The sequence below is a fragment of the Pinus tabuliformis genome, chromosome X (assembly GCF_031772625.1).
Source record: "Pinus tabuliformis cultivar Carrire ecotype Pingquan chromosome X, CPIR1, whole genome shotgun sequence".
NCBI classification, from domain to species: domain Eukaryota; kingdom Viridiplantae; phylum Streptophyta; class Pinopsida; order Pinales; family Pinaceae; genus Pinus; species Pinus tabuliformis.
The window spans coordinates 1,262,368,453-1,262,382,451 of record NC_142308.1 but is presented as its reverse complement, the minus strand read 5'-3'; the positions used below and the strand labels follow the sequence as shown (position 1 = coordinate 1,262,382,451).

The 13,999-nt window shown below is 35.0% G+C and overlaps 1 protein-coding gene across 1 annotated transcript; it reads right to left on the bottom strand.

The window, feature by feature from the left end:
• Positions 1-23: 23 nt before the first annotated feature.
• On the bottom strand, positions 24-868 carry LOC149144585 (F-box/FBD/LRR-repeat protein At1g13570-like). Its single transcript, XM_089452196.1, has 2 exons — positions 252-868; positions 24-138 (listed from the first exon to the last, which is right to left on the bottom strand). Exons 1-2 carry the CDS (start codon positions 866-868, stop codon positions 24-26), a joined length of 732 nt encoding a protein of 243 aa, XP_089308322.1.
• Positions 869-13,999: the final 13,131 nt, after the last annotated feature.

Below are 13,999 nucleotides of genomic sequence, written 5' to 3'. Positions count from 1 at the left end.
TGCTCCCACCCTGCATTTTAATTTTATAGACTATATATGAAAGTTCGTGAAACAACACTCCATTTATTCTCAGACGACGTATCATCTCCACGTCCATATCCAGAGTTGTAAGCTTCGGACAGTTTAACGTTAAAACCTCTACATCCACACAAAAGGCTTCGTTATACATAGTTAAATGTTTAAGATTGGGAGCGGAGATAACAGGCTTCCTTAGGCCAACGTAATGTAATAAGCTAAGATTCTCAAGGAACGGGGTATGAGAGATAAAGCCGGCGAGAGAATCATCTGTGAACTCCATCTCTGTGAAGGAGCATGTAATGAGATGGTTGAATCCAGAGAAATGGGACGGAAGATGCGTAAGGTTGTACTTCGAAAGCTTGAGAGTAATGAGACGAGTGCATGAAAAAAAGGCAGGCGGGATTTGCCTATCGGGACGGGAATCATCGGAATCGTCAGGATAATGGAAATAGTCACTGTCATCAGGGTAAATCCAGAGAGTCAGGTGTTGGACATTCCTACAGGCTGCGTATCTCACCCATTGCCATACGCTTTCCCGAGTAAACTGCAGAGAGTCATTATTTGTAATGTTTTGGAACAAATGAAAAGCCTCAATATCTGGCGAATGCAACAGAAGGAGGTTGGAGATTATTTTCTCCACCCTTGCAACAGAGAGTGGATCTGGATCTGGGTTAATATTGGGCAGAAGAAGAATGGGAGAGAGAGTGAGTTGGGGAATTTGGGTGTAGAGGAATCGCCATCTCTTCGACAGAACGGAGCATCGGACGGCTTCTCTGATTGGAATTTTAGAAAGGATGAGACCAAGCAATGGCTCTGGAAGGGTTGAAAGTATATCTGCAGCTGGCGGCATGATTGCAATTGACAAACCTAAGAGCAAGTAGAAATGAAGGGGATTTCATGAACAGGTAAGAGGAAGTAGAAATGAAGTTGCAGAAGGACAGAAGGAAACGTGTCGTTTACTGTTAATGCATGCATTCGATTTTCTGAAAAAGGAAGATGGATTACCTAATCAATTTGCAAATGCTTACACGCTATGAAGATGTCAAATCAACGTATACGATACGATATACGATGTTGATTGCTAAACAATACAATACTGTATGCATTAATGTCCGGTTCATTTGAACTCAACGTTTGAGTTTTTGGTAAATCCGCCCAGTGGAGTTAGTAGATGTATTTTGAATTTTTGCAGTGGGAAGATCTAATTAATTAGAAAGCAAGTTTTATCAGGGTTTTGGCGTTTGTAATAGATTTACAAGATTTTTACTAAATGTTGTCAATGTGTATGTTTTTGCAAATTTTAATATCAAGTTTTTGTTTTTTTTACATATTTATAATTAAAAAATTTTGTTTTTTCTTAATAAATAAATTTCCTTCTTTCCTTGAATTTAAGAGAGATATATATAATATAACATATTTCATATGTCAAGATAATGTCATTGAGGCTTGAGCCTAGCTGGGACTTTATCATTAAACCCTCCCATCATTTGGGACTTTATCATTAAACCCTCTAATCATTTGGAATAGACTCAATTGATCTCTGTCTATATTTTTTTAAGTCTATATGATGGGGAAGGTGAATATGTGATTAGTTATTTAAGTCTATATGATGGGGAAGGTGAATATGTGATTAGTTATTTAACATTGAAAATTTGAAAATTAAAGCCAGCATACCTTTAACTGGGGACGAGAACATACAAGATAAGATAATAGAAGTTTGATATGTTATAAAAGAATAATAAGGTATTTTTTTGGATAGTATTTTGTGGTTTATTATATTTCATTGATAATTTAGGGTTTAATTATGTTTTATAAATGTTTTGGAGTTTAAATCTTTTATGGATGTACCTTTTATTTATGGTTTTTTAAGTTAACTAATTTCTTCACTTTAATATTTCTTTCTAGTTATAGTTATTAGTAGAGTAGAGGAAGAGAGAATACAAGAGAACCATTAAGATTTAAGTAGTTCCATGTATGTGCAACTTGCAACCTTACAACAAAGTAATGTCATTGGTTCTTCCTTCTACTATCATGTATAAAGTAATGTTTGAAACTTAAAAGAAAAGACATTAATGATCCCTCCTTATTATAACTAGATGTTTGTCACGTTGGGGTGTGTGTCATTGAATCAAAACTAACTTTGGATCCAACGGGGTGGGTGTCATTGAATCAAAACTAACTTTGGATCAAACATATAAGAATATGCAAAAAATTTAATACTATACAGTAAGATGTTTATTACTTACTAATTAATAACCTAATATGTCAATTATAAGAAAATACTACCCTACTTTACAAGAAAACACGGACACACATTTTGCTTCCCAATTACACTAAAATTATGTTTTTATAAGAAAAACGATAATTAGGTTTAAGTATTATATATTGAAATAACATCTGAAGCTTTGAAATTAGTGGATACCTTAGAACCTATTTTTTTTCAAAGGAACTTAGATATAAAAAGAGGTTGAATTTATGCATTAATATTTGCATGAGATGTATGCATTTGAGTGATCACTCTTTCCTTTAGCCATATGCTTTCTTCAAGCAATAATTTGTCTTAAAATATCCACAAAATTAAGGATCCCCACTCATATATCATATTATTTTAAACTTGCAAAAGTCTATCAAATGGTTGTTTATATGTCTATGAATAAAACAATATAATTTGAAGTTGTATGGTTTTTACCATTTTCAATTAATTTCTAATAAATAAGATAGAAAAATAACTTTTAATAAATTAGATAAATAAATAAAGAATAAAGAATTCAAGAAATGATAATTATATTAAAAAACTAAAAATACCTATTATTATTTAATAAAAAATCATAAAATATAATTTAAAATTATATGATTTATATTATTTTTAACTAAAATGTAATAATAATAAATGAGATATAAAATAAAAAATAATTAAAAACAAAACAAAACAAATCTAAAGATTTAGAAAATATGGAATGAAATTACATAACTTTAAACTAAACTTCATCATATTGAAAATATGGTTATGGATAATATTAATCTTGTATATATAAGTGTGAAAACAACTCCATGATATATGAGTGAGTAGTATAAAAAAATTGGAAAATGTGATGGCTAAAATTTTTTAATTTAAAAAAATAAAATAAATAAATAAATAAAAATTTAATCAAATTTAATGATTTAAAATTTTAATTTTTTTTTTGTTTTTTTCTTATTTTTTTTCATAAATAACTTTAATGTAAAAAAATTCTTTACATTTTATATTTCATTTTCAAACTTCAATTTTTATGCTCAAAATTAATAAATTTATATTAATGGCCTTAATGTGAAAAACCCTTTACTCTTTTATTTCACTTTCAAATTCACTTTGTTTTCCCAATTCTATTGTTCAAAGAATAGTGGGTTTACATTAAAATGCATATTTCTCAACAACTTTATGCACCTAGTAATTGATGTCATTATTCAATAAAATGAAAATATGGTAATGTTGGCATGTTCTTTTGAGTAGGTAAAGGTTGAGTTACCAAATAGTATAGTATAGTTTATTGAATTTTTTTTTGTATTTAAATTAATTTAGTAGTTAAAATTATAAAAAAAAATTATAAAAAAAAATAGAGATAGATATTAATCAAACTTATATGTGAATTTGTGATAAAAAGACAATAGAGTGGAGTCAGATAGGATGTTGTTTTGTAATTAAATAGTTGTAGAAATTATGTATTATATTCCTTTCATCAAAGTGCCCCTGCAACCTTGGAGGTGTGAGTCTCTCTAATTAGTTGTAGTTGTTCACCTTTAGGAATGTGTAACTTATCTAGCCTAGATAAACCATCTTGGAGATGGTAGTCAACTTTGTTGTCACCATCATGCACATGATTATGGCTCTGCAACCATTGAAACACCCCCTTGAATTCTTCATCCTCTAGATATGCCCCTCTGTATGCATCATGCGTGAATGAATCCATGTGCATCAGAGTTCCTAAAGCTATGATATATGATGTGGATGGCCTTGAAAGAATTTTGACCAACTTGCTTGTATTTCCCTTCTTGTACTTGATCACTAAATGAGACTATTTAGAAACCCCATCCACTTGTAATGTTTGCTTTGCTATAGCTTACTTTGGGCTTATAGGTACTATAGTGGCTAGTGATCTATGTGGATTACTGTGTCCTTTCCCATCAGATAGTCTTTTCATTTCTTCATAGCTTGCACCAAGGCATAAAGCTCCTTGTTGTAGGTAAGGTAGTTGAGCACTGCACCATGAATCACTTTAGAATGGTAGCATATAGGTCTTCCTCCATTCATCAAGACCACTCCCATATCATACCCACTCACATATTTCTCCACTTTGAAGGGCTACTGCAAGTTCAGTAATACCGGAACTAGTGCTTGACTGCTCTTCTTCTTAACTCCTCAAAATCCTTCTGTTAACCCTTTCCCTGCTAGAAACCCTTGCCACCCAATATTATGGCTTGGAGTGGTGTCGCAACTACTAAAAACAAGGCTATAAATTTCCTTAGGTATATTGCTACCACAATGAAATTCCTATCCTCAGAATCATTAGTAAGCACCAACCACTTCATGATGGCCTCCATCTTGGTAGCATTTATATTCAACTATCTTCCACCTATCACATACCTCAGATACACCAAAGTCTACTATGCAAACTCACACTTCTTGATATTTTCTAGAAGCCAATGCCTCTTTAATGCCTCTAGGACCTACCCCAGATGTGAGATGTAGTCCTCCCAGGTAGCAATGTATACGGGTATCATCTGTGAAATTTTTGTAACGCCTCACCCCATATCTACCCACTTTTACAAGCTCTCTAGGGTAAACATGAGATAAGTGTCGCTATGATATGACTCGACTTCTAAGTTCCAGTTATGGAAGTGGGCCCTACAAACCATAAACTTATTTCCATCCCACAGAGACTACAAATCACCCAGGAGCTTGACAACCACTCCAGGTGATCAATCCCTAAGCTGGAACTCTTTCTCACTGACTTAGGTCTAACCCCACACCCTTAACACATTGTTCATGCAGTTATGAGGCTCCAACCGCACACACAAGTCTGCCTACCAATGGTTATGACCCAAATCCCTGAGTTTTGTGCCATCAATTGTGAGATATGTGCCACTATTTCAGGCTAGCCTCGAGACCCCTGCCCATAATTGCTTATAACTTTCCAGAATAATAATTAAGATGATAACAATGCTAAACAATAAAAACTTGAGCAAGGTTTTGACCTAGACATGCCCAATACATGATAGACATTTCGTCAAACATATGGTAAACATGAAGGCTACATGTCATGAATGCATATCTGATCATAAACTTTTGAACTTCATCTGAGAACCACCAAGAAGGCTTAATGCCCTCTCAATCTAGCTGCAACAATACTTGTTAGCCCATACATTCATCAACCATTGATAACCCATCAAATATTGAACAAGATTCATAGTGATAACGCCTCATATATCCATGCATATAACCATAATAGAAACCATGAAAAATCAACCATAATATCAACATAATAACTAGTACATGTGATCATAAATCACAATAGGGAAAATAACTCATATTAACATATGCAAATTCCAACCAAGTCAGGGACTTCCTCATACCACTTGACCATAAATTGGGCTTAACCAAATCTCTCTTTCAGCCAGTCGCCCCTACACCATATTCCACACATGAATGTGGAATCATATGGGTTAAACCAAAATATAACCAACAAGGGCTTCCAGAGGCCAAACCACCTCAACCCTCAAGCAAAGTGATTTCACCTAACCGGTCCAAAAATCACTAATACCAACCAGATTTGTCTCTTCCCAAGTTGTCCAGGGATTTAGGGACTCTTATCTCAACCCATAGCCTTCAGGGACCCAAGTTGTTACAGGGCTCCAAAGAACTACCTTCTTAACTCATAACCTCTAGGGACCCAAGTTGTTTTAGGGCTCCAAAGATTCTATCCCAACCCACAGCGATAAGGAACCTGATAACCAACCAAAAATCCAAATGGGAAACTGACTACACCATGGCTATCCAGGAAATGGCAAGGCAAGGTTGAAACCACTGTCAATTCAGGCAAATATACATGCCAATGAAAACACATAACCAAGGAACCACAAGCATGTACCATACATCCAAAAATCGTCAAGGAAATCACAAATGCAACCTCTTACCTACAAATTATCCTTTGTTGTAGTTGTTGATCCAAGCTTCTCTTCGGCTACCCACTAATTCCTTGTTTGTCCTTGCTTGCTTTCTTCCAATCCAAGTGAATGCTAGAATGCTCTAAGTGTGCAAGAGTGTAAGAGTGTCTAAGGAGAGAACCAAAACTGAACTAACAAAAGCTATGAATTGTTTCTCTAATGCCTTTTTATCATTGAGGTCCCATTTTCTTTCATTTTCTTTCATTTTCCTTCATTTTTTTCTCTAATTTCCCTTGCACGCATATTTGTGTCTCTTCACCTTCCTTTTCTCCTATTTTGTTTTATTTCTCATCATTAAATGCCAATTATTGTCTCTTTGTCTTTTCCAATGCCTTTTCCAATTTCCATAGTCATTAATAAACCACAAGTATACCCATTATAATGTTTCCCTGACATTCAACTTGGAATATGTGTCCCATGACATTGGTTTTATTTTATTTACATAGAAAATCAATTAGTTTTTATTACAAACCATTTCCCATTGGGTGAACATATTTCTCTGTGTTTTATGATGCTTATGATCAGCAAAATCATGTTTCCCATGGAGATTTATAACACAACTCGATGCAACATTTACAACATACCAACTACTAAGAAATCATGACCATCATATTACTTATTGGAGCTTTATAACACAATTCATTGCAATATTTACAACATACTAATTATTGGAGCTTTATAACACAACTCATTGCAGTATTTACAATACACACACGCACACACACACATATCTATATATAAAATACATATATCAAACCACAATTTCTCAACTAGCAGACAAGAAATCATACAAGGACTGCATCTAATCAACCATCTCCCATGTAGCTTCATCGGGCCCAAAGTGCTTCCACTACACTTTAACTTGCTCTATTACTTGATTCTAGAGCGTGAGTTGTTTTTGCTACAAAATGAACTGAGTTTATGGCTCGAACTCTCCCTCTCGTGCCACCTACAATATAGACCAATCAATCACATGATCAACATCCTAGACATATATCTTAAGCAATGAAACATGGAAAACATCATGGACTTTCACTGTTGGCGGCAATGCAAGTATATAGGCCACTGATCCAATCCTCTCAAGGATCTTAAAAGTCCCATAATACCGAGGTGTCAGTTTGTCACATGATCCAATCCTCAAGGAGCTCCTCTTGGGCTTGATACACAAGTACACATGCTCAACTTGAAACTCCTTGAATTCTCTATGTTGATCTGCATAAATCTTCTACCTGTCCTAAGTTGCCTTTAAATTCCTTTTAGTAACCTACATTTCTTGCTCCATCTCAATCAACATATATGATCCAATCAACACCATGTTCATAGTTCATTCCAGTTGATGGGAGTATTACAACTTTTCTCGTAAAGAGCCTCAAATGGACTCATCTGCAAGGATTCCTAATACCCATTATTATATGCAAACTCTACCAGTGGAATATACTCCTCTCACTTCCTCTGATGGTGCATGACATACATCCTTAACATATCCTCAAGAATAACGCTCTTAATGATCTAAACCCCTTCAAAATATGCTCAAAAATCAAAGTACTCAAATTCTCCTGAAACTAGTGCCAAATCATAGATATTATTGTTCTAATTCCAACGACGCTTAAATCATAGATATCATGTTCTGAAGTTTTTGACAAATAGTAAAAAAGTCAACTTGTAGGTTTTACTTGGTAGGGACGAATGCCATGTGGAATTTCTTATGCTGACATGGTGCTAACATTAACAGGGTGACTGTGCAGTATGATTCTCAAACAAGCCAATCCCGTGAGGACAAATTTTCTATTGGTTGGTGGTGATTGTGGTTGGGCCAACCACAAGCCACCACATGGCCAAATTAAGGGTTTCCACGTGGCCCTATGGAAGGTCACAATGTGGCTTAGTTTTCGGAGTCAAATTTTTTTCTTATGGACTGACTGACCTCCCTGAGGTTTAACCTTGTGACTTTCGGCAGCACAAACCTTCGTTCCACCACTACACCATGTGTTGGTTCTTATTATACACAGGCTCACATTTTTATTTAAAGTTATATGTTGTCATTGTTGGGAGGGGGAGGGGCAGGGGGGCAGTGTGTCTCCATCCCAACCCCGAGTCTTATGGCATATCACACGACCATGGAAAAAGGAGAGAGGGTGGGGTGCAAAGCCCTAGCCCCAGGTTCCCTTGACTAACATGTAACCAACAATAGCAGGTGGAGAGATGTCCGCATTGAACTCGCAATCTCACTAACTAGCATATGACCTACAACGAGGACCGACAGGGTGTGTGGCCTCTGGCTCGCGCTCCCCAATTACATGGTTGCCATACGACCAACCCAAGGGTAGAAAAATGGGGCGTGCGACCCTATTGGTGCAACTAATCATCCGATAATTTGCACCATAATCGGTGGGTTTCGTGGCTGATCCCGCCACCTTGTTTTGCGAAATTGTCGTTGTGCAAGGCCGCCAAAGTCCAGATTCATTGCCAATTTTGACAAAAGGTTGATTTTGCAAAACAATTAGCAGAGAAATGAAGGAGACCTAACTTGGTCATTTTTCAACCTTTTTGAGCCCAAGAAGAGCCTACACAGGGGTTTTTGGATGTTTTGGATACATTAGCAGTGTTATTTTTGCAATTTGAGCATTGTATGTTGATGTGATTTGAGATTTGAGCATACAATTTAAGGAGCCAACACTGGAAGCTCGACCCGGAGATGTAGCCTAGGAGGGGTGAACTTCGTCATCAAATTGTTGTTTTGTGATGTTGCTTGTTCTTTATTTTTCACTATTTAAATCTGCAAAACTTAACTTAGTTTATATGCTTTTGCAATATTGATCCATTGCCCATAAGACATAAATTAGCTTGCAAAACTTTACAAGAAACCTTCAATTTTAATTTCAGATCAGTTTAGTATTAGAGCATGGTTGTTTTGAAGGTTTGACGGTTTTTGAAGAGTTTTCTTGAATGATTACAAGGTCTAAATTGAGAAAAGGAGAAGGAGTGCTTGAATAACAAAATGCTCAAATTGGTTCAAGGAGAAAGTTCTAATCAAGGAGAAAGTTCTAATCATCTAAAAGGTAATGGTGGTGATGGGAGGAAGCTTCCACCTCCACCTCCTCCTTTACCTCCATCTACACCTCCATCTTCACCTCCTTCTTCACCTCTTTCATCTCATAGACCTACTCCTCCTCCATCTCCAAAAGGACACAATAAGTCTCCTTTGATTAAGTTTGATGTGAAGTTTGAATTGTCTATGTACAATGGGGAAGTAAATGCTGATAAGTTGGATAATTGGGTTCATCAAATTGAAGTCTATTATAGGATTTAAAAGATTGGTTATGATGTTACAAAGATCTAGATTACTTCTCTTCACTTGGAAAGTGCAACCCTCATCTGAAGGGAGGCCATAACTCAAGAAGATTTGAATAAAAGTGGTAAAATTATCTCTTCTTGGAATGATTTTATAGCTACATTAAGAAGGCAATTTTATCGATTAGCTTACTTGCAAAAAGAAATTATGGATTAGAAAAAATTTAGACAAGTTAAAGGTCAGAGTGTCCAAATCTACACACAAGAATTTAGAAGAAGAGCTTTAATCTTGGGTGTTGATTTGTCTTCACAATATACTCTCTTTAGATACATAGGTGGATTTCATAGTTATTTTAGACATACGATACTTATGTTTAAGCCCACCAATCTAGATGAATTATGTGTTCAAACAACTCATTTAGAATCAAGAGGCAAGAATGTTCCTCAAGAGACTAGCAAGAAACCTTCCAAATCTGGAGACAAAGGAAAGGGGAAGTTTAAAGGCAAAGGCAAAAAGAATGCTACAATCAAGAAAGAGGGAGATAAACTTACCTATGAACATTGTTCAAAAGAAGGCCATGATGAAGACCATTGTTGAAAATTACATCTAGAAATGAGACCAAAGAAGTTCAATAACAAGGGGAAACAAAATACTATTATTATAAACTCAACAAGATCTAGGGTTTGATTTATGTGATGAAACCAAAATCACAACCATGGGAATGAAAGATATAACTTCTAATGCAAGTACTAGTTCTTCTAGTAAGCCTATTGAATCTCAAAATGATAAAGAAAGAAGTGAGCTTTTTCATATCAGGGTCATTACAAAACATACAAAAGTTGATACATTGTTTGATAGTGGATCCCAAGTCAATCTTATCTCTGAAGCAATTGTCAAGAAACTTAATCTAGAAACTACACCTCATACTAAAACCTACCCTTTGGGTTGGGTATGTGATGACGCCAAATTACAAGTGACTAGAAAGTGTAAACTCAAATTCGCAATCACTACAAATTTTATAGATGAGGTAGAGCTTTATGTTGTACCACTTGATATTTGCGGGATTGTTTTAGGGAGTCCATACTTGTATGACCGAAAAGCCATATTCTATCGTCATGAGAACAAATATCATCTTTTTAAAGATGGAGTTGAGTATATTGTTAGAGCACATCGCAAGAAGATGAACTTATCTCTTGTTAGTGTTGGTCAGATGAAAAGGCTTGTAAATGCTAGTAAGAATTTTGTGTTGTTGATGATTAAAGCTAAAGATATTGTTGAATCTAAAGCTTTCACAAGATGTGATTCTAAACTCAAGCATGAATTGGTTGAAGTTGTTAACACTTATGACAAGATGTTTCAGGAACCTGAAGGGTTGCCTCCAAAAAGAGGAATCCAACATGAGATTCACTTGCAGTAGGATGCACCACTTCCAAATATTGGCATGTATAGAATGTCAGCTTTAGAGAATGCAGAGATCAAGAAGCAAATTCTAGAGTTGATTAACAAAGGGGTCATCAGGCCTAGCACATCTCCTTGTGGGTCTCTTATTTTCTTGATTCCAAAGAAATATGGTATATGACACACGTGTGTGGATTTCGAGCTTTGAACAAGACACGATAAAGAATCACTATCCTCTTCCTTACATTGATGATTTTATAGATCAGTTAAAGGAAGTTGTTTACTTCACTAACTTATATTTGAGAATCGGTTAACATTAGACAAGGATTGCTGAAGATGATATTTGGAAAACTGCTTTCAAGACAAAACAAGGTTTGTTTAAATGGTTAGTTATGTCGTTTGGGCTTTGCAATGCACCTGCAACATTCATGAGAGTTATGAATGATGTGTTGCGACCATTCCTTGATGATTTTGTCATAGTTTACTTATATCATATTCTTATTTTCAATAAGACTCGTGAAGAGCATGTCAAACATGTGAAACAAGTTTTAGATGTCTTGAAAAAGGAAAATTTGTATTTGAAGATGTCTACATGTGAATTTGGGAAAACCTCTTTGGTTTATTTCCAGGTCATATTGTAGGAGGGGGTGAATTGAAGATTGATCCCTCAAAACTAGTTGTCATTGTGAATTAGCCTAAACCCAACAACGCAACAAAAGTTAGGAGCTTTTTGGGAGCAACCCAATATTGGAGAAAAAATATTGCTAACTTCTCACTCATTGCAACACCATTACATGCTTTGACAAGTGTGAAACATGTCTTTCAATGGGGAGGCAAGCAAAAAAAAGCCTTCGATATTTTAAAGAGAAAATCAGTACAACACCAGTTCTAACACTTCCAAATCTTAAGAAGCCATATGAGATTCAAACTGATGCAAACGATTATGCTATGGGAGTAGTTTTGATTAAGCATAGTAAGCCAAATTATTATCATTATGAAGCCTTTACCAATGTAGTAATTAACTATCTAACTTATGATAAAGAGTTGTATGCTTTGGTACAAATCGTGAAGAAATGGCAGCATTATTTGATGGGTATTTAAATGGTTATTCATACTGACCATCAGCCTTTGCAATATTTACAATTGCAGACTAAGCTACAACAAGCTAGACATTTCAGATGTATGGCATTCCTACAACAGTTTCATTTGGTAATTAGGTGTAAGAAAGTTATATACAACAAAGTTGTAAATATGTTGTCAAGGACTATTGTTAATGCATTTGTTACTCTTTAGCATACTCAATCATGCATGAAGGTTATATTGAATAGTATGATCAAGACGAAGATTTTAAAGATGGTTATGCAACTTTGAGTCAAGGCAATCATGTTGAAGAGTTGGATTATCATGTTCATAACAAGTTGTATTATCATCTTGGCAAGTTATATGTTCCACAGGGTGAAAGAATCAATGTCATAAGGGAATCCCACATTTCTCTTATTGCTAGTCACTTTGGTGTAGTCAAAACAGTTGCTCAAATTCAGAGGTATTGTTATTGGCCTCACATGAATGAAACTGTTTCAAAATATGCGAGAGGATATTCCATGTGTGCTACTAGCAAGACAAGTAATAGGAAATTGGGTTTGTACACTCCACTTCCTATTCCTTCTCGTCCTTGGGAAAGTATTTCGATGGATTTTGTTGGGGGACTACCAATGTCTAGGAAAGGTCATGATTATCTATATGTTGTTGTGGATCATTTCAACGAAATGTGTGTTGATACCATGTAAGAAATAAGTTAAAACTGAAAACCGCAAAGATGTTCTTCCAAAATGTATGGGTTCACTTTGGGTTACCCACTTATATTATTTTTTATCAAGATTCTCGAGTTTTTAGGAAGTTTTGGTTAAGTTTATGGAACTCGTGGACACAAATTTCAAGAAGAGCACCACATTTCATCCACCGAAGTAGAGTAGTTAGATACCTCTATTATGGTGCCTCTTAAAAAAACATGTTATGTTTCTATATCTCTAAAAGCTAGCTAGGTTTTTTGACTTATCGGGATTTGATCACTGATCGATGTTGATCCTCTTCTTTGTCCTCGTGACGTTCTATTCTGCTTAGGATTATAGTTTAGTAAGCTCAACCTACACGAAGAATGGAGAATGGAGAATGGAGAATCAGTTTGGAGAATAGTTTAGTAAGCTCGACGTGTAGGGAGAACGGAGAATCGGTTTGGAAGCAACAATAATGGTTTGCAGGTCGAAGGTGCATGAGAATGGTTTTTTCCTTCATGGGCTCGCAGTAATTCACCCACACACCACCCACTCCATTAATATGTAGCCAACGGATGGAGACGAACGTCACATCAAATCTCAGGTGGAATCCCTAGATACTACCATAAGAAACTTGATGGTCACGTCTCACCAAGAATTTTGATGTTGTGATTACCGGTGGTTGGAGTCGGAAGTTTTTCCAGATGGGAGACATTCCTGGACAACTTTGTCGCTTGGGTAGGCTGCTCCTTATAGCCCACATTAACCTTTTTTTGTTATTAATATTTTTGAAATGTGATATATCAACTCCATGTTAAAAATGGAATAAATTACATATCTCCCTCACAATAAGATAGAAATTGAAAATATAATAACATTTTTAATGTAAACTACCTATTTTTTCTACATAAAGTTGATACATAATTATCTTCTGTATACCACACTTGTTGGTTCCAAACGCGTCGGTCAAAAATTTCTTTTCTTTTATATGATTTCTACAAAAGACTTAATACATAATTATCTTATTTAATATGAATATTGAAACATTTTATTTATAAATAACACTAAAATATTTTTTTGTTTTAAATATTGCATGTCTATCAAATATCAGATAATATCAATAATGTTATTTTAAGCACCCACAGGGTTTGAACCAGTGACCTATCGCAAGGAGTGCCTTAACAATGCACCCATTCAACATCAATCCAAAACACCATGAGCATTTTAACATATTATATAAATCTCTTATAATAAAAAATAATTTAATTTTATAATAAAAAAAAAATTTAAAAAAATTTAATTTAATTTTATTTTATTT